Source organism: Oryx dammah, unplaced genomic scaffold (assembly GCF_014754425.2).
Source record: "Oryx dammah isolate SB20612 unplaced genomic scaffold, SCBI_Odam_1.1 HiC_scaffold_6, whole genome shotgun sequence".
Lineage (NCBI taxonomy): Eukaryota > Metazoa > Chordata > Mammalia > Artiodactyla > Bovidae > Oryx > Oryx dammah.
Genome location: NW_024070190.1, coordinates 29,006,981 through 29,034,821, shown reverse-complemented (window position 1 = coordinate 29,034,821; position 27,841 = coordinate 29,006,981). Strand labels below are relative to the sequence as shown.

The 27,841-nt window shown below is 42.0% G+C and overlaps 1 protein-coding gene across 4 annotated transcripts in view; it reads left to right on the top strand.

Moving 5' to 3' along the window:
• KAT6B (lysine acetyltransferase 6B) overlaps positions 1-26,556 on the top strand; it is a 185,688-nt gene extending 159,132 nt beyond the window's left edge. For 3 of the 4 annotated variants that reach the window (XM_040242365.1, XM_040242366.1, XM_040242367.1), the window contains exons 14-18: positions 15,216-15,447; positions 15,764-15,923; positions 16,514-16,840; positions 18,975-19,266; positions 22,434-24,946. In XM_040242365.1, the coding sequence (XP_040098299.1) occupies positions 15,216-15,447; positions 15,764-15,923; positions 16,514-16,840; positions 18,975-19,266; positions 22,434-24,946 (3,524 nt within the window). Of the gene's footprint in view, positions 1-15,215; positions 15,448-15,763; positions 15,924-16,513; positions 16,841-18,974; positions 19,267-22,433 lie in introns of all 4 variants that reach the window. The other variant, XM_040242364.1, reaches the window with a different exon arrangement.
• The last annotated feature ends 1,285 nt before the right edge of the window (positions 26,557-27,841 follow it).

Here is a 27,841-nt window from a genome sequence, read left to right as displayed (position 1 = left end):
ACCTCAGGAAGAACTTTCTTAATATACTTTCTCTTCTCACATGTGATTCTTAGGAAGAAGAATTTTATCTTATTAGAACATAATTAATTAGGTGTGGTTTGCTGTCTTCCACATGACGTGTACACCCTGCCTTCTGTTGAGGTCTGGTATTTTTGTTTAAGGGCAGCCTCTGTCTTAGGATCATATAAGTTGCATCAGAAAGGAAGCTGTCAGTTATCTACTATAAACCTTGAGCAGAGAATTGAGAGCTGTGACAAAATGCACATTTACACCCAGTTGGTCAAAGAGATATTTATCTTTTCCTGCTTTCATCAGATAATTTGTTTCTCCATGCATTTATTTTGGAAGGAGAATTCCAACTTTAGTCCTAAGAAACTGTCACGGCAGTTTCTTTCTTTGCAGAGCTTTCCTAGCCGCTCTCCTCCCATGGTGAGTGCAGGCTGAGCAACCATTAAGGAATAATAAATTATGCTTTTGAAATGGTGCTCAAGTCCTTTATGGCCTTTTCTAAGATAGGAGCTGCTCCCCCCACCTCCACCATGACACTTGTTGGAAGATAGAACCAGCAGCTGTATCCTCAGACTTTGGCTGGGTTTTGGAAGACATGTTTTGACCTGTGTAATCAAATATAATGATGACATATCTTTTAATAGGATTCTAGTTTATAATATAATAAGGGAAATGGCTATTTTTCCTTATTTTCTCATTATAATATGTTGTACTAGAAGCCTTTATCATGACTGCTTTATTACACTGGGCTGAAGTACAGTATATTTTAATATGCTAAAGATAACATCAGGGTTGAAAATTGAGCTCTTCAGTGATTTATTCAGAGTGACTGTTACTGAATGCATTGAAATGAGTTGCATGAGGCAGTGCAGCTAACGATTTATTTATGTATCTTATTTTTAACTAAGCTTGTCATAAATAAGAGCAAATAAATAGCTCTTATAGAATAGTTTGTATTCATGCATCAATGAAAACATTGTAAATATGAAACATACGACCTGCAACTACCATTTTGCCTTACATAGCTGAGAATGTTTCAAGTTTTGTCATGCAGGTAGATTTTTTTTTTAACAAGTCTTTTGCCCATTTGAATTGTTTACATTGACCAGCATTTGCAGCAAGTAGTTTTGAATCCCACTACTGGGCAAGCTCCATTCCAGGAGTTAGTATGAGAAAACCTAGTCTTCAAGAATAAAGGGAACTTGGCAGCACCGGCAGGGCTTCCCTGATAGCTTAGTTGGTAAAAAATCCACCTGCAATGCAGGAGACCCTAGTTTGATTCCTGGGTCTGGAAGATCTACTGGAGAAGGGATAGGCCACCCACTCCAGCATTCTTGGGCTTCCCTTGTGGCTCAGCTGGTAAAGAATCTGCCTGCAGTGTGGGAGACCTGGGTTTGATCCCTGGGTTGGGAAGATCCCCTGGAGAAGGGAAAGGCTACTCACTCCAGTGTCCTGGTCTGGAGAATTCCATTGGCTGTATAGTCCATGGGATTGCAAAGAGTCGGACATGACTGAGCGACTTTCACTTCACTGGCAGCACCATCACAGGGGCCAGGACTTGTTTACTGCTTTACCCCAAGCCATGAGCACAGTGTCACACTCATAGGTGAGCCCACAAAAAGTTTGCTGAGGGAGAGAAGTAGTGAATGCCCAAATGTAGACTGTCCTCTTCTCTGTCAGTGACAGCACCTGTCCGATTGACCCACCAGATCTCAGATCTCTCCATCTTTGGTTTTTTGCTTTTTTTTTTTTCCATTCATTGATCCCTTCATCCTTTCCTTCAGCAGCATGCTTTGCACAGACTCTGCCGGGGTTACCCTTGGTGATGAAAACATCAGGATAAATTATCTAGTTCTTGCTCACAGGAAATGGGCACACCAAGGATGCTCCTCACCCACCCACCCAGTGTATGCTGTGAAGCACACTTGGGCTGCATCATTGCAGAGGAGGAAATGCTTCCAACTTCCGTTTCCATTTTCCCAGCTAAGCTATATGCAAGGGAAGCATTTTTTCATTATTAAACCAAGAGCAAGAAAGATTTTGTTCCAGTTGGTTGAAATTAGTGCTATACCTGGTTTTGGTTTCAAGGGAACTATTCTCTGTAAACATGTTTTGCAGCTTGTAGTAGTATGTTTGAAGTAGAATATTGTAAGATAATAGGTTGATAACATCCTCTCTGCAGGAAATTTCTAAATAATATATTTAAAATTTCAGTTGATTGTAAAAAGCAGAAATTTTTTATATCAATTTGTTTTGGGTTAAGCAATTTTCTTACATTTGTTTACAATTCTGTTAGGAAAATACTAGTTAGAAAGCTGATTTTTTTTTTCTCCCTCATGGATTTGTGCTCTAATATTAGTGCTGCACTTTCATATTTACCAATATAAAACCTTGTTTCATACTTATTCACATTGAGTCCTGCTTTGAGCTAACACCACAGAGGAGCTCCTTTTTTCAACAAAATTGTTTTAAATTAATGTTTATGAAGTGCTTTAAAATAGCTTGGTGGATTAAGAATAATTCAGTTATGCATTTGTCCACACTGAAAAAAAAATATGCAGTGTGATTATATAGTAGAAGGTATTGAAAAAAGTTGCTGAAATCTTGAGGAAAATATAATGCACATTGACCTCACTATACACAATATATTTGTATATGTCCTTGGGGGGATATTTTGGTGATAAAAGTATAAACAAACACAAGAGATTACTGTTAGTCATGATTGTGGTTACTTATGAAGAAGAAAGGAGAAGAAGGATAAACAAGATGGGACAGGTGGGAGGTTTGTAGCGGGCTAGCTGGCAAGCTTCTACTTCTTGATCCTGGGAGATGGTTACAAGGGCGGTTGCTTTATGATAATCAATTAAGCTGTATATATTTATTTAATATGTCTCTGTGTTTAATTTTTGCTTTTTTGTTGTTGTTGTTTGTTTTTTAAAGAAAGTGATGTTCTTGAAATAGGAGATCACGTGCTATGGTATCTGTTTTAGAACTTAGACTTTTACATGAATATAAGGAGATTCCCAGGTGGCGCTCCTGGTAAAGAACCTGCCAGTGCGAGAGACATAAGAGATGTTGGTTCAATCCCTGGGTCAGGAAGATCCCCTGGATAAGGGCATGGCAACCCACTTCAGTATTCTTGCCTGGAGAATCTCCATGACAGAGGAGCCTGACAGGCTGCAGTCCATGGGGTTACAAAAAGTCAGACACGACTGAAGCGACTTAGCACACTACAAGTGTATTTGGTATATTGGCATCACCTTTATGTCAGACTTTGCAGGATCATTTATTTTTTATTTTTAATTGGAGGATAATTGCTTTGCAATGTTGTGATGGTTTCCACTGTACAGCAACATGAACCAGCCATAAGTCTACCCATATCCCCTCCCTCCTGTGTCTCCCTCCCATCCCACCTCTCTGGGTTGTCACAGAGCACCAGACTGAGCTGCCTGTGCTATACAGCAACTTCCCACTAGCTATCTGTTTTACACATTGTAATGTATATATTTCAGTGCTATACAGAATCATTTTTATGTGAAGGAAATATCTTGAAATTTACTAGAATCATAGCTTCTCAGATGTTAAGTCCATTAGAAAAACAGTATTCCTGTAAATTATGTTTTACTCTTAAACCTAGAGAAACATAAATGAAGGGCTATATGTTAACACAGGTGATAAAATAGAGGATGCAGGCAAGGAGTGGCTGTGCACAAAAGGGGTGAACTGAGGAGAGAACATGGAATGGCAAGACCAAAGAGATAAAGAAGAGACACTGCAGCCTCGGGACTTTTTTTCCTCTTCTCTTCCCTCCCTCCCTTCCTTCTTTCTTTCCTCCACCCCACCCCCCACCTTCCCTCTCTTCTTTCCTTGCTCTTTTTTTTTTTTTTTTACAATAACTTAATTTGTTTATTTTATTTACTTTTTTGTGTTTGATCTTTGGCTGCGCTGGGTCTTTGGTGCTCCACGCAGGCTTTCCGTTTGGGGAGCAGTGGCTTCTCTTGCAGAGCACAGGCTCAGTCATTGCGCCAAATGGGCTTACTGACCATGGCATGTGGGGTCTTCCAGGATCAGGGAACAAACTTGGGTCTCCTGCAGGCAGATTCTTTACCGCTGAGCCACTAGGGAAGCCCCCCACCCATTTTTTTGATCCAAAATGAGGGAAAGCACTACTGGCAGACATTGTAAGTGTAGGAAATTGCCCTTCCACCAAGAATGCTGAGTGTTCAGCATTCTGATATTTGGGGCAGATTTTTAGGCACTAGAAACAGTGCTTACAGAAGAGAAAAGATGTTTAAAAGTTAGATTTTTAAGAAAGGTAAGGAAAAAGGCTAAGAATGTCTTAAAATGAGAATAGATTCTGCTGATTATTTGTTGCAAAAGCAGGCTTCCTCCTTCTAAAGAAGCAGATGATTCTCTGTAGATTAGAAGCCCTTCCCTGTGGTTTGCCCAGTATTGGAGCTTTTCCCCATGAATTTAAGGAAGCTAATGAGATTTTTTTTTCCTACCAAAGCAGAAGAGCCTCTGAGGACTCTGACAGCCTTCTACCCCTGCAAGTTTTAGTTGCATCCAGTTAAGAACGTACAGACCATAATGAATGTTTTTAGAGAGGAAATAAATTGAATGACACCTGTGAATTTGTTTTAAATGTTGTTTATTTTACCAGATAATTTAGATAAATCTTTCTTGAAGAGGAAGAGAAATCCTGAGTTTTCATGAATAATCTGGAGCTTTTCAGAGGATTACTTTGAAATACCTCCCTGCCGAGTTTTCATAAATTAAGCATAAACTTTCTTTGACCTCATCACACATAATTAAATAGCTGTTGAAGGGTTAAAACCAGCTAAAAAGCAATTCTGTATCTTGATCCCCATTCTCCAGCAAAATTATACAGGAAGTTTCTTTTGGTTCTCAAGCAGGGTAATTACAAGAGACAGTTACATAATTTACAGTTTCAGCCTGTTCGTCCATAATCACACACTTCCACCTAGTTGTATATACCCCCATGAGTATCCGCATTATACTTTGGTTTGTAAATGATGATTGCAGTGTAATTGATTGCTTGCATGTAGCATATTGAATTGATTTTTTAAAATGAACTTTAGCTGTTAACATATCTATTTGAATTCCGATTATTTACGTAGTTTGTGGTTCTTGTGTTCAACAGTTGCATACTGGTTAACAAATTAAATTCCCAGAGCTTTTTTCCTTATTAAATTTGGAAAATGTAGTGTCTGTCCACAACCTAACTAGAAAAGTGCCTAGAACACAGTGGGCATTCCACTGCTGAACACACTGGTAAACAATCCCAACCTTTTGAAAGCTGGATGGACATTCTTTGGTTACCAGTGACCACAGAATATAAAGGCTTACAGGTTTAATACTAGAGATACTGTGGCAAAAGCTGTGTAATACTAATATATTGTTAGCACAGTTTTTGCTATAGTATTAGTATTACTAGTATTAAACCTGTAAGCCTATATATATATAATAACAATATATTAGTATTAGCACAGTTCCCTCATAGCTCAGTCAGTAAAGAATCTGGCTGCAGTGCATGAGACCTGGGTTCAGTTCCTGGGTTGGAAGATCCCCTGGAGAAGAAAATGCAACCAACTCCAGTATTCCTGCCTGGAGAATCCCATGGCAAAAGAGCCTGGCAGGCTATAGGCCATGGGATCACAAGAGTCAGACACAACTTAGCAACGAAACCACCAATATTAACATATTGTCACTGAAGTCTCAGCTGTTAAGTACTTCTTGAATTAGGGAGCCAATCTAAAAGGTGGACTTTGAGAGATAATTACCTACTAACTGAAGGGGTAGCCACTGATGTCTTTTCATACCGCTAGTGATGACGCTTCATAGTTTTTTGTTTTTCCAACAGCTAACATCTAACTGTAGCCAGTTGGACTTTAAGATCCCTGTAGGATTAACGGCTAGAAACTTACATGACACCAAGTCCACGGGCAAAGCAGCTAGTGACTTGACTGAATACCTCATCCCAGCCTAGCTTCCTGCCCCATCCAGCCTGCAGGTGCAGGAAGCTGCCCTTCTGTCAAAATGGGCTCATCGTAACCCTGTGGGGAGACCACCTTTTATTGCCAGAGGCTTTTTACTTCCAATCCTGTTTGAAAGCTTAGAGGAGATAAATAAAAAGTGAAAAGAGAAGTTTCCGACTTCTATAGACCAGTGAAATAGCACTGTTTGTCTAAGTCAGCTTGGGTGATAGGCCATGCTTTGGTTTTAGAAAGTTGTCTCAAAGACAGACCCTTTTTGAAATGTACTTTAAAAACAAAGAAAAATTTTAGATTTTGCTTCCCACTTTTTCTTTTTTTCAGTCTTGCTATATTCCTACATTTGCTGTGCAGAAAGCTCATCACTCATGATTGGAATTACAACATACTTTGTCCAGTTTTTCAAAATTAAAACTGGAAACACACACACACACACACACACAAAGTATTGTGGGGCAGTTGTGGGAGAGGAAACACATGCAAAGGCAAGTTGCTCTTCTGTCTGTCTCATCTCCCAAACGTGGTTTGAGATCAGTGGCCAGTGTCCATGTTGGTTTAAATGCTCCCCCTTGGTTGGCCGGGTAGGATTCGACCAGACTATTAGAATAACTTTTTCAGCCACCCTCCACAGAAGCTCAGTGGTCAAAAGAAACTCCCCTTTTTGTTTTTTGTAGTATTTAAAGAAGAGTTCAGTTGTAATGTTTTACAGAGAATGGTCACACAGGTGCAGCATTGTGAGTATATACTGTTACATGCTCTGAGCAGATGCTTTATTTGAAATGTGTATGGGTTTAATGCAGTGATTAAAATGTTGTAACTGTTCAAAGTTAACTTCTTGTTACCAGGATTTTGCAAGTTCGATATAAAAATTGTATCCAGGTTTCAACTTGGAAGAAATTTAGTTTTTGAAATAGTTTTTCAGATTGAATCTCCAGTGTGGACTTTTGCCTATTTACAAGAAAGGGCATAGTTTTTAAATGCCAGATTACTTCATCTTAAAAATTTTTTTTGGTAAATTTGTTTTTCCCAAAACTTTCCAGAATTTAAAAGTGGTTTGAACTGTGGAAACCCACAAAAGGTCCCAAAGGAGGGCATTCTTCTGACATGTTTTTCTAATTTCTATCACCTCAGATGTCATGGTACCGGTACTGTATTACTATTATCTAACCAAGAGTGCCTCTGAGTGATGAGTCAGAACTGAACTTAATTTGCAATAGGCAAGGGCCTCATAAAAAAAAAACTAGTTACTTCCCAGATATAGTTAAGGAAAGATTTTTTTTTTTTAATTCTTGCCTTCCCCAAATGATTTTAGTTTGGGAATAAGTGAGAGTGACAAATTGATCACTTTGTTCTTTGTCAGAGGTGCCTCATCTTCCTAACAAGAAATTTGGGAGACTGAATCTATTTCATACATGATCACCTTCTTAGAAAAATTATATTTTTCTAATATACCAGACCAGGACCTTGACGGTGTGGTAACATGGCACACGTAAACAAATATTTCTCAGTTAAATGTTTAAATCGGTGAAGCTTCTGCAAAGTCTGCCACGGAGTTCTCTGCCAAGTGACCCCCTTCTCCTCTCTGCTGTTAACTGTCGGGTGTCTCTGATTCCCCCAGGATTCGCCTTCTACTTGGATCTCTCATGAGGCACCACTGCTACCACCACAGCCTTTGCGGGGCAAGACAGAAATGAGAAGTGGGATTGGTATTCCACCTCTGTTTAACATTCTGGCCAAGGATTTAGTCGCCAAGATCCTTTGCCTAATATAAACCCTGACACTTCTGAGACCAGCCTGGCTTGAGAGGCAAGGGTTGTGATTGGATGAAATATGAACATCTGGAGCTTTTAAAAGGCTACGTGATTCTAGTGTGCAGCCAGGGCTGAGAACCTTTGGGCAAGACCACAAGATAGAAAAAGGAGAAATAAAGAGACAGCGTCACTCAGTTAAATTAATCAGTTATTAAAAAACCATTGACTCATTTTTACCCTGTGGCTGTCTCACAAGGGTCTGGCCCTGGTCATCCCCAACTTGGTAACTCATTCACAGATGTTCACCCTCTCCAACACAAGGGTGCTGCAGAGGGAGGAGAGTTCCGGCCACCTGATGTCCTGTTTATGGGTTTGTGAGTTTGTATACACAATGAGTTTGTATACGCAGAGAACGACCACCCACTTTGAGAGGCCACACCCACTCACAGACTCATGGAACTCATCTGGTAAATTCCAGTATGGTCTGTATGCTTACACACACGCACACCCCCACAGCAGCAGGGGCGGCATGCCCCATATACACATTCCCCAGGGTGGGGGTGAGGGCATGGCTTGAAGGAATATCACTCCTCTTCCATATAGTCTTGAAAGCAAGGCAGGGGTGTTCAGTAAAAAAGACCAGTGGCCCCACCACGTGACTGAGGAAGAGCCCAGCATCAGCAGTCTGCAGAGGAGCTTGTGGGATCTTTGAAAAGGGAGATCTTAAGGGGCGCCTTAAAGAAACAGACTGGCGTGTGACCCCGGGCAGCCAGCCTTCCCTCTCCAAAGACTTGCTGTTCCCATTCTCTGGGTTTCACTGGCTCAAGCCATGTTCCCAGGGACACACTTGAGTCTTCTAGAACATTTGGGTTTTTGTTTCATCTCTTGGGACCATCCCCGGGTTCTTGCTGAAGCCCTCCAGCCATCATTGTTACTGTGGTTTGATGTGCTTGCTGTTTGCTAAGGGCAGTCCTTGAAGTTAAAGACTTGAGGACCAAAGGGAATTTCGGGGCACAGAAACGTGCTTGCTGGGAGCTTTTAGTCACCAGTTTCTTGAGATCATTCCCGAGGCAGAATATGTTTGCCTTTTTTTTTTTTTTTTTTTAAATCATTGCTTCTTCCTCTAATTTAATTTCTGTTTGGGTGGTTAGATGGGGATGGGCGCAGGAGGAAGAATGGAATGGTTTTCAGGTGCCTCAAGCAAAAGTAGGAGAAAGGAAAGGGAGCTGTTTTCTGCCTCCTTCTGTCGCAGTTTTCTTTCTTTCCCCTACAATAAGGATAAGCAGTCATCAAATGACCAGCTTGAGATTCCTTTCATTCACTATGTTGAATAATAATGATAATACCTAACACTCATACAGGGTTTCTGTAATATGCCAAGCACTGTTCTACGTGCTTTGTATTCATTCATTTTATTATTATAACAACCCTCAGGTGGCAGGTATGATTGATTACTCTCCACACTTTATGGATGAGGGATCTGAAGCACAGAGGGATTAAATAACTTGCCCAAAGCCACATAGCTGTTACACGTGGACTCTGGATTCCATCACAGGCAGTCTTGCTCTAGAACCCTTGCCCTTAACCAACCTGCCGTGCCTCTTATGATCTGTCGTACTGTGTTCAGTAAGTGCCATATTGTTTTCTCATACTTGTGGCCTTGTTGCCCATCTTTACAAATTCTTCTCATTTTTTTATTTAATGCAGATGGTTTCACAGTATAGTCCAGGGACCACTGGGGATCTCGGAAGCCCTTTTTAGGGAGTCTGCAAGGTCATAAGTGTTTTCAAAGTCATACTAAGATACTGTTTGTCCTTCTGACTCTCATTCTCCCATGAGTGTACAGTGGAGTTGTCAAGAATTTCATGACCTGTGATATCACAACAGATTGAATACCAAAACAGATAGGAGATCTAGCTGTTTTCTCTTAAGCTAGTTGTAGAAGAATTTTGCAAAAAATGTTAAATAGTGCTACTCTTCTCGCTTTTTATTTTATTTATTTATTTATTTGTATTTTAGAAAATGATGTCAACACATAATGGGTTTAATGGGGCTTTAAATAAATGTCAGTTTTTTTCTAAAATTAATATATGTAGCGCTTATAAACAGAAGCTCTTAAACAATTTGTTTTTAATGTAAAGAGGTCCTGAGACCCAAACGTTTGAGAATCACTGGCTTCATGTATAAACCCTTACTGCTCAAGCATGGTTCATGGTATAGGAACTTGTTAGGAATGCAGACTCTCAAGCCCCACTCCAGACGTACTGAATCAGAATCCAGTTGTAACGAGAAGGAGGTTGTTTGCACAGTGAAGGTTGGGAAGCACAGGCATAGAAACTACAGACAAAGGCACTCTCCAACTCAGTGACCCTGGCTAAATTTCAGTCTGGTGGGGTTTTCGAGATTCTCTCCCACCAAGGATCTGGGTGAGGTCTTCTCGCCAAGATTCTTCAGCCACTGTCTTTTCATTGGCTCTCCTACTGCACACGGCCATTGTAACATCCCCATCAAAGCCAGCAGCCTTACAGCAGACTTTATTCCAGTGCTCCTCAGACTTCTGTGCATCAGAATCAGCTGGAGGGCTTGTTAGTGCACAGGTGCTGGGTCCTGCCTCCAAAAGTTCTGATGGATAGGCCTGAGAATTTACAGCCCTAACAAGTTCCCAGGTGATAGCTAATACTGTTGGTCTGGGGGACCACACTCTGAAAATCACTGGTCTTTGGCTGTAGACTGAGAGGTCAGGCAGTGTTTATTCAAGCCCATAAAATTATGGGACTGTTGCCATAAACTTCCATGTCTTCAAAACCAATCTCTTAAAATACAGAATATCTTTAAAATTAAAATTTTCCAACTTCACTGAGGACACATCTGAGCAGTTAAGAATTCAGGCAGATCACAAGTCATTTAGAATACTCCTCTTCAAACAGTGAGAAGGCTAAGGTTCAGCCTCCTTCTTTACTAGTTGCAAAATCACCACAAAATTTCACTGAGGAGACATAAGTAGCCTGTCAAACTGACTTATCTCCACTGTTTAAACTGATAACATGCCATTTGTCCACTTGGTCACAGAGCTGCTTAACCCCAGAAACCAGTAATAGATGAGTGTGGACCAGTGAATTTCCATCCACAATCTTGAGATACATGGTTAGAGCCACTGAATTTCCTCTGATCCAGAGTTGCCATAAATCCCTGGCCTGGTGTCAGTTCCCAGGCTTGCAAACCCAATGCTCTCTGTCGATAGGAACCCTTTAGTGGGGTTTGCTGAGCTAAACAGGTGTCTGATGAAAACTGTGTAATCCTTAAAGATTGTTTTCCCCTAAAAGCAACTGGTTACTCCAGACCCATATAATCCAGATAGATGGGAGTTGGAAATACTTTGCCAAAGTCTGCCCTTTTGTCTTTGAGGAAGTTCATATGGTCTGGCTCCAGGTGGTAGAACATAAAGATGTGCAAGGGTGAGCGTGGCTGCCTTGGAGAGGAAAATCCTTACCCGTGCCCACCCCCTTGCTGGAAAACATTACTCCACTCTGGTTTAGTCTACATTCTAATTTGCTACATTACTGATTTAAAAGAAAAGGAGTGTGTCATATTAATCAAGGGTTAACCTTGCATTTAATATGCTGGGAGTTCAGTTAATTTGGGAATTTAGGCTGCAAAAACAAACCTTGACCTTGTCTAGATTATTCCCTCCTTATCCTAATGCCTACAGGAAGGCAACTCTACCACTTTTTTCCCCCTGCCCTTAGGAGAGAATTAACCTCTTCAAACACTGGGGATCAGAGCTAGTTAACATGAGGATTGCTTATCTTACTACAGGTAGGTCAGCCTCAACAGACGTGAGGTAAATTTGGGTCCCATGCAATACAGCTTAGAAACACTTATTTCTTTGCAGACCTCGCCTTATTTTTCCTTTCCCTTTAAGCAAATACCTTGATAATCTTTTGAATTTAGTGCATGGTTCATACACTAAAACTTAGACCTCACTTTCTCTTGGGTAGGTAGTTCCAGTGAAGCAAAATAGGAAGCTAGGTTCCTCAAGATAATTGATGTGGGTGAGGGGTGTTGGCCAGTCAGCTTTAAAGCACAAGCCTCCTGCTCACAGAGTTAAGCGCTTTTCACCAGCACCTCTGGCTCACAATTTACAGGGAATAATTTCACCAGCGATTAATTATACTGCAGCTACTGGGATTTGTCCTCCAAACATCACTTTGTTTCCAGTCTGAACAGCCAGGTTTCCCCAGGGATAGTTCAGGTTTTCTGATTCAAAGTATCCTGAGTTGAGGAAAGGCATTAGAGCACCACAAGGATCTATTCACCAGGGGTGTATTATACTTGTTTCAGATGCTTCAGGATAATATACCAGCTTCCAAGATAAGTGCTTTTTATTTCCCTGCATCTTAGATCAATTATTTGGAATCTTTTTGGTAAGTTAAACTTAAGAGCTGTAACTTAACCACCACATCGCTATAATCACTCAATAAGTAACTGTTCTTACTAAAAATTACTGTCGTTGGGCTCTATAGTGATGATAATTTGAGGAGCCTAGAAAAAGTAGAAGGAAACACAGATGGCAAGAAATGCATGATTTAAACCATTCCATGTTATGAAGGTCAGAGTCATAAAGTGCCACCAGCTACAGCTTTTTTGAGGAAAAGTGCCTGCTGCAGGTAAAATTTAAATTATGTATTACTTCAACCTTGTGCACAAATGGAGTGGAAAAGACACGGCAACTTTTCCTGATAAACTGTTGTGTATATTTTAACATATTACCAGTGACTTGACTTTACTACCAAGTAATCACAAATTTGTCCTTGGTCATTTTGTTTGTTGAAATGGATTCCATTTAAACCAAAAATTTCTCCTTCAGGAGAAAAGACTTTGTGAACTTACAAATGGCTCTTAGCACAAATATAAGTTCCTTCCACTGGTGTAAGCTCCTTGAGGGGCTCATGAGTCAGAGAGGAGACGGGAAAACTGCAGGCGGTGCCGTAATGTCTTGGGACAGTGGCATTGTGTGGTCTGCAGTGGGGCGGGCCCATCATCCTTGGAAACCTGCTTGGTGTGTTCTGGTTGGAGTTTGGGCTTGCAGTTTTTCTCTCCCACACCGGGGAAAGTATCACTTCCTGGCAGGTATGGGTAGCCTTTGCAGCCTTTGCTAGCACAGCACAGAGGTGATCTCTGTGAACGTACAGCGGGCTTGGTATGCGTGTGCTCAGTGGGGCTCAGACACAGATCACAGACTATATCCAAGGGAGCGTCCCAGGGAGACAGCCACTGAACACAGTGGGAGCAGCGGGTGCTGAAAGGCCTGCGCCTGGGTGTTCTCCACAGAGCCCAGGTTGCCTAACCCGTCTGGTCTGAGGCCCTGAGAAGGTGTATGCTGCTCTCTCGGGGTGTGAAAGCATGAACAATTGTGTCAGCTGTCTTTTAGGGGGCTTCTGGCTGCTTCCTTTTAGCCCAACAAAGCACTCATGGGAAGAGAAGACAGAACAAAGAAATACATGCGCTTCCTGGATAAGGTTGCTTGTCGCAGAGGGGACATGAGGTTGGGAGAGTGCAACTTTGGTGGTACAGAAATCTGTCTGCTGGGCTTCAGGGTGGGGGTGCTTACTATTCCCAGCTGTGGGGTTCAGATGAGAACCAGTGAGGAGCTAGGGAACTTCACAGTCACTGCATCAGACTTACTTGTGGGATCCTGTGGACAAAAATGGATTGTTCCCTGTCCACGACACTATGGTTCTTTTCCCCCACCCTCCCCGACTCCCACCCACCCCGGAGGTACAGAGCTGGGACCTCCAGCTGACCCAGTAAATTTCTCAGCATGTACCAAGCACTTAGGAGGCAGGGGACAGATGTGCCGATTATCTGTGTCCTGAGGTTTGGGCACCCTTTGTATTCTGGTGACAGCGCTTCTGCACGCTGACGGCGTAATCTGGGCTGGGTTCAGCACAGTGGCCATCACTGTTAGCATTCCTGACACACTGCTGTAGAAAGCCTCTGTGTGCAGCCCAGTGACGTGTCGACAGTCAGATTTTGTGGTGCTTGTTTGCATTCAGTCAAATACTTTGCACTTAAACATGAGTTAAAGAGACAAGTCAAAAGACTTCAGCAAAACCTAAAGTTAAATATGTGCCTGATCTTCATAATGGCATTCAGATTAAAACCATCAAAATGCAAAATGCTGTGGTTATACCCTTCTAGGGTAAGGCTGGATTTCTTGTTGTATATTTCTGCATTATTTACAGTGATTCTGAGAGGCAGGAAAATGCACCAGAGACATTGCTTTCTCCTTTTAACAAAAAATCCAAAATTGAGAAAATTCTTGAAAATGCAGCCATTTTGGAAATGTAGATAAAGAAGAAAAATGCTGAAGATTTGGGTGGTTTACAAAGCAGCATGATTTTGTAATTGCTGCCACCTACTGTATGTAGTTGATGTTTGTTTAAATTTAGGAAGTTCATGAAGGTGAGGCTGTTGAAATAGATAATTAGAACAAGGTAGACATCATTAGTTTATAACATTTCTTCTCTACTCAGTAAGTGGCTCTTAATTACCGAGACAGCCGCCAGCTTTCATTCATTACCTTCAAGTGGGTTTAAAGTTTTTCTCATTTTAAAGTTCCTTTGCCAAGGAACCTTCACAGTAATGCTGTTGGGTATGTGTTCAAAAGCCTACCATGCTCAGGGCTTTTCTGCGTTTACATGAAACAGTTTGTTTTAGGAGGTTGTTTTGTTTTAATTTGTAGGAGCAACGGTTGGATTATAAATTAATTTCCATGAAAGAGGTGAAAATAGAGCTAGTGGAGCTGATAGGAGTTGCAGCAGTTGACTTAAAAGACATTCTTTTATTAGTCCTGAAACAAAGCTTTAGATCCGCCGCTAGTTAAATGTAACAAGCAATACAGAATTTCAGTCAACAGAGGCCCTTGTCTTTTATTAAGACCCAGCTGTTAAAGGGTCATTTGGTTCTTCCTGTGGAAAACAACCCCCCCCCCATTAATGTTCGGGGTGGTCCCTTGACAGGATTTCTGAGTAAGTGCCTGACATTTAGTTTTTGAAAGGATCTGAAGCCGGGCCACTTGGACGTTGAGACTTATCAGAAGTAATGTGTTCAACTTTAGCTTCGTCAAGTATGCCACAGCGTATGAAATGCTGCCATCAGCTAAATGAACTGACTTACAGGGCTACTATAAAGGATTCGGGGGCATAAACTTCGTGGATGTCAGATCACTATAACTGGGAAGAGACTATACATAAAATTAGTGCACTTCTCCGATGTGATGTTGGTTGTGTGATATGTTGTGATGTGATGCACCTTGTTGCTACTTACGGTGTAAGTCTTACATTATTTTCTTTTTTAAGTCTTACATTATTTTGAGTGGCCCCTGTTCCAATGTCTGAGAACACCACAGTGAGGTCGACTTTTGCTTTTTCTGCCCTAGGCTATTTGCTTTCTCGAAGAGAGGGCCAAGCAGGGTCTCCTGAAAAGCCACTCTCCGATCTAGGTCGTCTCTCCTACCTGGCCTACTGGAAGAGTGTCATCTTAGAATATCTCTACCACCACCATGAGCGGCACATCAGCATCAAGGCCATCAGCAGAGCTACGGGCATGTGCCCCCATGACATCGCCACCACTCTGCAACACCTCCACATGATTGACAAGAGAGATGGCCGGTGAGCACCCGTGTCCTGGGCAACCCAGCTGCCTCGTAACCATCTTACCCCAGAAAGGGTCCCTAAAGTTAGGCAGATTCATTCTATTTAAATATTAGAGGTTCCCCAACAACATTATAAAAACTTTTCTCCTAAAAAGAAAACAGGCAGTGACACTTCTTTGCTAGTCAAATTTCAGTTTGCTCCACGTTTTCATTGATGAGCTTTCTGGGTTTTTCTAACCCAGGTAATGTTAGTGCTAACCAAGATCAGTATCTGAAGGCGAAATGAAATTTCAGCTTTTGATTGCACCTTTTTCTGCCTCCTCACATTTCAGATTTGTCATCATTAGACGGGAAAAGTTGATATTGGGCCACATGGAAAAGTTGAAAACCTGTTCCCGGACCAATGAACTTGATCCAGAGAGTCTGAGGTGGACCCCAATCTTAATTTCTAATGCTGCAGTTTCTGAAGAAGAACGAGAAGCCGAAAAAGAGGTAATTTGGGTTCATCAACCTAAGCTGTGTAATTTCAATCTTGTAGCATTTTTAAGCTAAGGTCATTAACATCATTGTCAAAAGCTTGGTTATGTAGAGAGAGCTTGTGGAATGATATGGCGCTAATTTATCCTAAGTGAGGTTGCATGGTAAGACATGATAATTTTATTGAATTGAGTATGAAAAATGAAACGTTTATCATTGATCACAAAGCAGCATTTTTCACTAGTGACAGCATGTAATCAGATCAAATTTGGTGCTGAGCTCCAAGACTGCAGTGTCAATCGATTCATTGTGTTTATGAACTTGCTTAAAGTGCTCCATGCCAGTGAGCATGTAATGTAGTGATAAGGACTCAAATCAATTCGCTGCTTCATTAATACGGCTAAATATCCCATGAAACCCAATCTTCTTTGATTTGTTATCCTAACTGATGCAAAAGAGTTCTGAGATGATGCAGCTGGAATGCTGCTTGACTGGCTGATTATCCTGATCAGAAACGACTTAGAGATCCCTTTGCCTTTGATCCTTAGAGGCTCTGACTCTGTAACTGCCCTCACACTGACCCGCCGTTTTTACCTCCCCTTTAGGCCGAGCGGCTAATGGAACAAGCTAGCTGCTGGGAAAAAGAGGAGCAAGAAGTCCTGTCATCTAGAGCTAACAGTAGGCAATCACCTGCAAAAGTACAATCGAAAAATAAATATTTGCATTCCCCGGAGAGCCGGCCAGTGGCAGGGGAGCGAGGGCAGCTGATGGAGCTGTCTAAAGAGAGCAGTGAAGAAGAGGAGGAGGAAGAGGAGGAGGAAGAGGAAGAGGAGGAGGAGGAAGAGGAGGAGGAGGAAGAGGAAGAGGAAGAAAATATCCAAAGCTCTCCTCCAAGATTGACTAAACCACAGTCAGTTGCCATAAAGAGAAAGGTATGTGTCTGTTTAGATTTTCTGTCTTGTGAGTCAGTTTCAATCAAATCTTATTTGTCATCGCAAACATTCTATTAGTATTTGTTTCACGCTCCATTCTTTAGATGTAGTTTATTTGTATCCAGTCCCACTGATCATATATCCTCATCATGTATCTTACAGTCATGATTGTGTTTACTCTTTGAGGTTTGTTGGTGCTCTGACAGGAAACCAGGGACAGGCAGCTGGTAGTTACTGCCACCTGCTGGTTTGCAGGCCTGGAGTAAATCAGGCTGTGGGAACAGAAAAGGGCCCAGGGGAGCACTTAATCACTCTCCAGTCAATTTTGATGAAAATGTCAAGGCCTAGAGAGGATAAGAGACTTGTCCAAGGTCACACAGCTCATTAGAGATGGAGCCAGAACCAGACAAATGCTCAGACTCCAAGCCCAGTGCTCCTGATGCTATTTCCTTCTCTTGTCCTTGGCACAGAATTGTCAGAAGGTATTTTAAGCCCTTAAGTTTAATGCTGGTATTTTGCATTTGTGCAAGTACATATTCTTGACATGTCTCCGGTCATAGTAGCCTGGTGGTTTCTCTAGGTACACATTCCAGGTGCAGAAGTTAGAAAATTGGTTTTGTCTTTAGGTAACCACTCAACCCTGCTCTGCTGTCTTTGTCTTCAGTGTCTATCTGTGACATGCAGAGGGGCCAGGTAGTGTAGGATAGCCGAGACTAATAGTGAAAATGCAAGTTAAGGCTCTGCCCCAAGGCCCCACTGTGTGGTTTCTGTCAAAGCACCTGCTGTTCTGACTCCCAGGGTGGTTGGTGCTCCATCATCTGAGCCTGGCCGTGTTTGAGTGGAAGGGCAGCTGGGGGAGGTACGAGAAGAGCATCCCACCGAGTGGACTTTAGGCTTATGACTCATATTTTGATTTCTTACAAGGAACATGTATCCATGTATTATGTATATAACAAAAGAAATTTGCTTCAAAAATAACAAACCCCAGAATGATCCAAGGGGTGTTAAGTGCCTACCATCACACAAAAGGACTCAACCTAAAGAAAACCAGTTCTGCATATTGGCTAAACTCACGGTTGGGAAAATTCTAATGGATTAGGGAGAGCGGACTGACTGAAGGGAGTAATAATCATAAATACTAAAATACAGAATATGACTATCAAAATTTATATGTGCACTTCAGTAAACATCCAGACAGTCAAAAATGTGAGACACAGTGATTCTTGGATATAGTTTATGTAGAGTTTGAGTTTCAATCAAGCATTTTGTACTCTTTTTTGCAATGTACTTTCAGTAATTTTTCAGACCCGTTATTGACAGATTACATCTTAGCAGCAAATCTACCTGTTATACTTGGATTCTGTATCATTGAGTACATCTTGCTTAGAAAAAATATTTTGTGTCTTCAATTATGGAAAGTCATTTGTGCCAACCTCTAATGCAATTAGAAAATAATTGTTATATTTTACATAAGTAAGATACATTCCACATGTCTTTACATTTTCTTTAGATGCCGTCCATGTGAAATATTTTGTAAAATCCTTACAGCCACCAGTACATGACTCTAACGTTGTCTGCAGAGTAATTCTTTCCTCAAGCACTCTTTCCTTTTCGTTGTTCCTGAATTCCTGCGCGCTGGGGAATGAGTAGGCTAGTCTTGTGTATCATCACGTATCTTAGAGTGCTGTGCACATAGTAGGTGCTCCTTGAACAGTTGTCAAATTTAAAATGAGTGACCCAGTGGCTAGTTGATTGTTGAAACACTTACAGAGACACTGGTGTCCATGATGATTTAATCACTATAACGTATAGGATTTTGAAGCCAGCAGGTACTACTCGAAAATATGCTAGGGAAGCAAACCTTAGCTTTTAAAAATCCACAGTGCAGCTGCTAGGATGTTCCCTCTCAAAGCATCTGCTTGGGTAAACAACTGTTTTATTTGGAAAACACTTGTCTGTGTAGTAGGTGCCCAAGAGGGATGTTAAACATCAAATGGAAGGTTAAGTACAAAGGCATTACAGAAGTCTTTACGTGTAAGTCTCAGACACACGTTCAGTACATGTTTGCCGCATATCAACTCAGCAATGTAATTTCTCATGAGCTCTGATGTATTATGTTTGGAATTAATTTCAGAGGCCTTTTGTACTAAAGAAGAAAAGGGGTCGTAAACGCAGGAGGATCAACAGCAGTGTAACGACTGAGACCATTTCTGAGACAACAGAAGTACTGAATGAGCCCTTTGACAACTCAGACGAAGAGAGGCCAATGCCACAGCTGGAGCCTACCTGTGAGATTGAAGTGGAGGAGGATGGCAGGAAGCCAGTGCTGCGGAAAGCATTCCAACATCAGCCTGGGAAGAAAAGACAGACAGAGGAAGAGGAAGGAAAAGACAATCATTGCTTCAAGAATACTGACCCTTGTAGAAGTAAGTGGAGGAATTATAAAAACCTTACCCTTGTGAATTTCTGTCTGTTATTGCCAAAAACCAGGCACGTGAATTCTACCCAAAGGCATCTCTGAGGTGATACCAACCCACCAGAAATAAGTGCTCATCTGTCCTTTCTCATTCATAAAAGGTTCTATCCCTTCTTCCTGGAATTGGATTTTATGTTAAACAACTCCTAAGGCCAGAACATCCCTCTAGGTGGGTTCATCTTACTTTCCAGAAATTGGCTTATCCTCAAAAACTTTGAAGTCTGTCAATAAGAAACACACTGCACTTCCTTGATTCTAATATGTACTTTTTTTTGACATTTAATAATTCTGAAATCAGGGTATATATTATTATTGATGTGAGCACTGAATGTTTTTCCCTGGAAAACAAATATTAGTAAATTGATGATGAATCATAAACAGTGGTGTCTTTGGAGATGTTCTTATCAAGAATCATCTAAACCTACCCACACCATCAGTACTGGCTTTGATAATATAGGATAATGTGTAAATCAGGAAATTATCTTTCCTTTCAAATTACTGTTTAACAGTTGCTGTTGCAGAGACATCCCACCCCATCTTCTAAAAAAAAGAAACACTATTGACTCCTCTTTGATGCCCTATTTAAAAGAAACCATCCCTTGCCTGTTGGGCTGGGAACTTGAGCTCCCAGCTGAATGATGAGGATTTGTGGGACAGTCTCTCTACTCTCCAGTTGAAATGACTCTATTCAAAACCTTACTTTATTTTAGTCTAGAGAACAGGCCATCTCACTTTCCTGGAAACCACCGGTTATTACTCTTGCCTTTGAAAAGCCACAATTTTAAGAGCATGAGCAGGCAGCTCCTTGACTTTCTGAATTAACAACAATGCTATTGCTACACCTGTTTTGCAGAGGCAGTGACATCTCACTCTGGGTATGGAGGAACCAAGCCTGTTCATTAGTCATTTTTTGGCATGGAATTTGAACCTTATTCCACTTTTTAGCTGTGTTCTCAGGAGTCTATACATGAATCATCACTGCCTTCATTCTCTGCTTTGTGCCACTTGCCTTAACAAATTCCAAGTGGCTGTATTATACCTGATTCCTTTCAGGATCTTCTTTCTTAAAAAATAGTTATTAGAAATTTCATCTTCTGATTAGCAGAGTTTTCCTAAAAATGCTAGTAGACCTAGTAGCATGTGGAATGAGAATGTGGAGTCCAGAGTCACTGGCATGCCTGTTCCTTGTTTGTGCAAATAGAAATGAAACCATTTGAACATCACGAGAGATCTGTTAACTGGGTATTGTACTTTGCACTTCTGAAGCAATCAGTCTGTAGTACATATCTTTTCAGTTAGCCCATTTGAATGTAATACATACAGGTAAGTTTATGTGTAACCCTTTTATTACATAAGTGAGCTCAGTGTTTACCTTGCTCTGCACTGACTGGATTAGAAACCACTCCATTCTGGCAAAAGGGATCTCTGTTCCTCACTGATTATTAATTAGATCTTGTTTTGTTCTCCAAAACAGTGTTTCTAATAAGGCCATTTCTCTTTATGAAGCTTTTTCTTTAAATTGAACCCTCTAGGAGATGAGTGGGGCTTCCCATGTGGTGCTAGTGGTAAAGAACCTGTCTGCCAGCACAGGGGACATAAGAGACATGGGTTTGATCCCTGGGTTGGGAAGATTCCCTGGAGGAGGGCATGGCAACCCACTCCAGTATTCTTGTCTGGAGAGTCCCATGGACAGAGGAGCCTGGTGGGCTACAGTCCAAGGGGTCACAAAGAGTCAGACACGACTGAAGCAGCTGAGCATGCATGCAGGAGATTGATATGGTCATTAATTTTATAAAGATATTAAGACTTGGGTGTTTTATATTTGTATTTATTCATATATTTACTTGTTTGCTTGCTTGTTTACATAAAAATATATATATATATTTATTTTATAGAAATATATTTATATTCATACATACATACAACTAACAGTAAAAATAAGATTCAGTTCAGTTCAGTCACTCAGTCGTGTCCAACGCTTTGCGACCCCATGAATCGCAGCACGCCAGGCCTCCCTGTCCATCACCATCTCCGGGAGTTCACTCAGACTCACGTCCATCGAGTCGGTGATGCCATCCAGCCATCTCATCCTCTGTCGTCCCCTTCTCCTCCTGCCCCCAATCCCTCCCAGCATCAGAGTCTTCTCCAATGAGTCAACTCTTCGCATGAGGTGGCCAAAGTACTGGAGCTTCAGCTTTCGCATCATTCCTTCCAGAGAAATCCCAGGGCTGAGCTGAGCTAAAATGAACCTGACAGTTATGGTTTGTTTCTTATTTAATATTCAAACCACACATTTGCACATGGATCCAAAATGCAGTGTGGATAGAATTAGGGATAAAAAGAATACCTGTATTTTAAATGTTCAATAATTTCAAGGTAATTACATTATAGTGTGTGTCAGGCAGAAATGATCCTGGAGTAGATTAGAAATGTATTTATGTTTTGGTTATTTAGTTATTCATTTGTTTCAGAGGTACATAGTTTATTTTTATGCCAGAGAGAATATTCAAATCAAAGAAAATAATGTCATCTGAGATCATTTCAAACCAGTAAATGTCCACAAGCAGAAGTTCACTTTCTCAGGATAAATATGCAAGCTAGGCTTCTATTCATTTCTCCAGTTTAGTGGTGACTGGGATATGAGCTAACTTTAACCCCTTTCCCCTGCATTTCCTAATTTGCAAATATTCAAAATGATTCTTTTCACATTGTGGAATTCCAGGATTTTGTGTTAGAGAATATTTTGTTTGTTAAACTGAAATGAACTTCTTATAGTTGCTTATATTATATAATAATATAAGCACATTATTATTCATGTGCTTCCTATAAAAAAGCACAACTTTCTGTAAAGAATGGGTTATGTGGTGGGGGGTGGGTATATGGTATGTGCAGCATGTATTATTTTTCAGACCTAGGTTATTTCCTCAGTTTTTTTTTTTAACCATAATATTATTCTGTATTAGGTTTTATTATATCTTTAGCATCAAAGCTTAAAGTGCTAAATTGAAAAGCAGTATTTGATAAATTATTTAGAAGAATGAATTCAACTTGTTTATGGTGATGCTTTCTAAGATTTTATTTTCCTTCCTCCCCCTTTCTGTCTGTCTCCTCGCTAAGACAATGTGGATGACGGTGCAAATAACTTGAAAGAAGCCAGTAGAGACAATCCCGAACCTCTGAAGTGCAAACAGTGGCCAAAAGGAACAAAGCGTGCTCTGTCTAAGTGGAGGCCAAACAAAGAGAGGAAGACTGGGTTTAAACTGAACTTGTACACCCCGCCAGAAACACCCTTGGAGCCTGATGACCAGGTAACAGCAGAAGAACAGAAGGAGACTCCAGCAGACAAATCCAGCCCTACTTCCACCAGGGTTGAGGAGGGGGTCAAGGAAGCCGTGGAACCCCTGCTGCCTCAGGACGAAAACGGAAGGGAGGAGACGTGTGCACCTATGAGTCCAAATAAATCACCGGGTGGAAAACCTGAAGACGAGTTAATCAAACCTGAGGAGGAAGCGGAGGAGGAAGAAGAAGAGGAAGAGGAAGGAAATGTAGAAAAAGACCCCAGTGGTGCCAAGAGTCAGGAAAAAGAGGAGCCAGAAGTCTGCATGGACAAAGAAGACCCTGTGCATTCGGATGATCACGAGGAGGAGGAGGAGGAGGAGGAAGAGCCGTCTCACAACGAGGGGCATGATGCCGATGATGAGGATGACGGTCACCTGGAGTCTGCTGAAGTGAAGGAAGAACACCCAAGAGAAGCCTTCAAAGAAGTCCTGGAAAACCAGGAGGCTTTTTTAGACCTTAGTGTCCAGCCTAGTCATTCAGACCCAGAGGTCCTAATGGACTGTGGTGTTGACCTCCCAGCTTCATGTAATAGTGAACCTAAGGAGCCTGCTGGAGCCACTGAAACTGCCCCTGAATCTGATGAGGAACCCCCAGGAGCGCAGGCACAGAAGCAGGACCAAAAGAACAGTGAAGAAGCAGATTCTGAGTTCAAAGAGGGAAACACAGCCACCTTGGAAATAGACTCTGAGACCGTCCAAGCCGTTCAGTCCTTGACCCAGGAGAACAGTGAACAGGACGACACCTTTCAGGATTGTGCCGAGACTCAAGAGGCCTGTAGAAGCCTACAAAACTACACCCATGCAGACCAAAGCCCACAGATCTCTGCCACTCTAGATGACTGCCAGCAGTCAGACCACAGCAGCCCAGTTTCATCCGTCCACTCCCACCCTGGCCAGTCAGTACGTTCTGTCAATAGCCCAAGCGTCCCTGCCCTGGAAAACAGCTATGCCCAAATCAGCCCAGATCAAAGTGCCATCTCAGTGCCGTCTCTGCAGAACATGGAAACCAGTCCAATGATGGACGTCCCGTCCGTTTCGGATCATTCGCAGCAAGTTGTGGACAGCGGGTTTAGTGACCTGGGCAGTATCGAGAGCACAACCGAGAACTACGAAAACCCAAGCAGCTATGATTCTACTATGGGCGGCAGCATTTGTGGAAATGGCTCTTCACAGAACAGCTGCTCCTACAGCAACCTCACCTCCAGCAGTCTGACACAGAGCAGCTGTGCTGTGACCCAGCAGATGTCCAACATCAGCGGGAGCTGCAGCATGCTGCAGCAGACCAGCATCAGCTCCCCTCCAACCTGCAGCGTCAAATCTCCTCAAGGCTGTGTGGTGGAGAGGCCGCCAAGCAGCAGCCAGCAGCTGGCGCAGTGCAGCATGGCTGCTAACTTCACGCCGCCCATGCAGCTGGCCGAGATCCCCGAGACTGGCAATGCCAACCTTGGCTTATATGAACGGATGGGTCAGAGTGATTTTGGGGCTGGGCATTACCCACAGCCGTCAGCCACCTTCAGCCTTGCCAAACTACAGCAGTTAACTAATACACTTATTGATCATTCATTGCCTTACAGCCATTCCGCTGCTGTAACTTCCTATGCAAACAGTGCCTCTTTGTCCACACCATTAAGTAACACAGGGCTTGTTCAGCTTTCTCAGTCTCCACACTCCGTCCCTGGGGCACCCCAAGCACAAGCTACCATGACCCCACCCCCCAACCTGACTCCTCCTCCAATGAATCTGCCACCACCTCTGTTGCAACGGAACATGGCTGCATCAAATATTGGCATCTCCCACAGCCAAAGACTGCAAACCCAGATTGCCAGCAAGGGCCACGTCTCCATGAGAACCAAATCGGCATCTCTGTCACCAGCCGCTGCCACCCATCAGTCGCAAATCTATGGGCGCTCCCAGACTGTAGCCATGCAGGGTCCTGCACGGACTTTAACGATGCAGAGGGGCATGAATATGAGTGTGAACCTGATGCCATCCCCAGCCTACAATGTCAACTCTGTGAACATGAACATGAACACTCTCAATGCCATGAACGGGTACAGCATGTCCCAGCCGATGATGAATAGTGGCTACCACAGCAATCATGGCTACATGAATCAGACGCCCCAGTACCCTATGCAGATGCAGATGGGCATGATGGGGACCCAGCCATATGCCCAGCAGCCAATGCAGACCCCGCCCCACAGTAACATGATGTACACGGCCCCCGGACACCATGGCTACATGAACACAGGCATGTCCAAACAGTCTCTCAATGGGTCCTACATGAGACGGTAGGCAACATGGGCAGTCACAAAACCCCTGGGCATCTCTCTCGGATTGATCTGCACAAATACCTTCTAAGAGTACGATTTCAAAACCAGCAATTGGTGTGAATGCAAAAACATTTGTTGGCACCATTTATTATTAAAAAAAAAAAAAAAGCTGTATGCAGCAGAAAGCCTTATAAAGTTGTTTTTCTTTTTATCTTTTTTTTTTTTCCTTTTTCCTTTTTGGTACCTTTGTTTCTGTTACTTTTATATGAAATTCTCTGCAAAGGAAGGCCTCTCTTGGGACTACATATGGAGGCAGCCACGCGCTGCGACTGCTTCCGTTAAATAATGTGGATATCAAGCCCCGCCCCACCCCCAATTCTCTGTTTTAATACTGGACCTGAGCTTTTTCTTTTCTCCCCTGTCCGCTCCATGTAAATGCCTTTGCCGTCTTCAGTTACTGTGTATTTTGTTTGAGGTGACGCTCCAGCATGCCGCCGATGTCTTTGTTAGTGACAGTGCATTCTGTAGTACTGTACGAGTGTTGTGCTGACAGTAAGCCATTTCTTAAGTTTCTTGCCTTGATTAGGGTGCCCTGATTTGAGGGTTTAAAAAAAAAAACTATATTTTTGTTAATTATAAAACTGTAAAGAGCTATAAAAGCTATTCCCATTTGGTTAGTCAAAAGGGTTTTATTGCTAAATGTTTGGTGTAAAGTTGAGACCCTTTTCCATTTTGGTGACAGATTTCTTTGGGGAAAAAAAGGCAGCTTTCTGTTTTATAAATGCAGACTTCTGTTTATTGAATGAAGCATATCTCAGTGTTTATCTGTCAGGTTTTGAAACATTTCATATATGTCCAAATACTTGGCAGGATTTAAAAAAAATAGTGAATTTGGTGTAAAGTTGCTATTTTATGGAAATGCCTCTAACTTTACATTTTCATTCCATCTGTAGATTTTTCTATCTTTATAAAATATTGGAGTTATTTTTTAAGGAAAAATAGAGAAGTAGCTTGTGAATAGCTCAAACTAAGCTTACAAATCGCATGTAAAAAAAGCAAAAAAAAGTTATTTGTGTCTGTTTATATTGCTTCCTTTTTTGTAGCCTTTGTACCTGTACAGGGTGACTGTAAGGGCCAAGCAGGAGAGGCGTAATCCTTGTATAAAATAGGAGCCAGCGACACTCTTGTATTTATCTGTTCTCTTTTTAGTCAGTCACTTCAAAAAAAACAAAAAACAAAACAAAACAAAAAAAGCTGTACATTTTAACATAAAATAAATTATGATGAGCCATTTTTAGCCTCTTGTGTCCTGTCATATTATGATTGATAGAGAATGACCAATTGAACTGTATATCATGTGTCACATCTCAGATCACATTCACATTTTGGGAAAATAAATTATTTAGTGTAAATCGGAGTTAAGAGATTTTCTGATTTGTTTTGACTTTGTGGGAGGGGTTGGCAATAAATAAGAGTAATATCTAATAAAACCATCACATATACCAAATACCTATTTAATAAATTAATTTATAATGGATTTTAATGCTTTTCATGAAAGTTTATTTTATGCTAGTGCATACCTTCTGTATGCCAATCATTGTCTTTAAAATAAAGTGAATTTGTTTTTTTCTTTTTGACTTTGATCTTCATTTGCAAAGGGATCCTGCCCAAATATCCAGCTGCCTCGTTTGTACAGTCTATATAAAATCCCCTCAGGGCCTAGTCCATTGGTAGCAAACTTCGTTTTTATTAACAGTAATACCAAAAAAAAAAGCACCCAATTTGGACTTGAATGTTTGAAATATCATTTTCTTGAATAAGCATGCAAGTTTTGCTCTGTTGTGAATGAGTGATTGGATGTTATTTTTAGAGTCTAAAGTTTAGGGGGAAAAAAGTCATTGTTCACAAACATTATGGCATTCAGAGAAAGCCCTGTCTGACTGTGAAAACATTTGATGATTAAGTGACAAGCCTAGAAACGAATGCTTGACTCGGCACCCGCGTGGAAAGGACAGTGCACACGGTCACAGGTCCCGATGGAGGGCTTTGCCTCGTGCACTCACTCACCCTTATTTTTCTCCCACAGTTATGAAGCAGTCTGGGCTTGGTGTCAAGACTTTATCTTTTGGTTCCTCCTGCCCAAAACTGTATAGCAAGTGGGGGAACGTCTGTAGTAGCTGGAGGGAGGGCTTCCAAGAAGACACTTCTGCAAAGGCTGTTGTCACCAAGGGGAGAAGAGAACGTTTAAGGTCCTTTTCTGGTAGGAAAGGAAACTTCTCCTCCTCCTTCAGAGCAGGAATTGATGGCGTGCTGTTGTTGGAATCAGCTGCTGGCATCGGTTCTAGAGCTGCCGAGGATCTTAGCAACCTGGTGGATCCACACCTCAGGCAAGAGTCTGCCCCTAGGAGGGGTAGGGGGCTTGCGGGGATTTGCTAACCAGCTGATGGAACTCTGCAGAACCTTCCACAGGCCCCACCTGGAAACCGGCTCATATTTAGTCTCTTCTCTTGTGCTAAATAAGGTTCTTTGGGGACTGAGATTGTCCTCTGTTCCATGTATTGCAATGGCTTGTAACCGCACCCTATGGTTTGTGTGGCGCCTGGGCTTACCACACTCCGCCTGCCTCACAGTCCTCCAAGGAGCTTGAGGACAAGGCCCAGTCACTGCCTCAGACCTGCCGCACCAGAATTTAAGAACGGTACTAGGGACTCCTGGTGTCCTATAGGCTCCCCAGGGACTGCAGCATAGCCAGGGGTGGGAGCCCCTCTTCGAGCCCCAAGTCCTAGCATTCGTCACAGATGGAAAGGGGTGAGTGGGGAGAAGCTGCTGATCTGAGCCTGCCCTGCACTTGCCTACTCTCACTTAGAGAAATCAGCTCAGCCTTAAATGTGACACCAGGGAGCCCAGAAAACAGGAA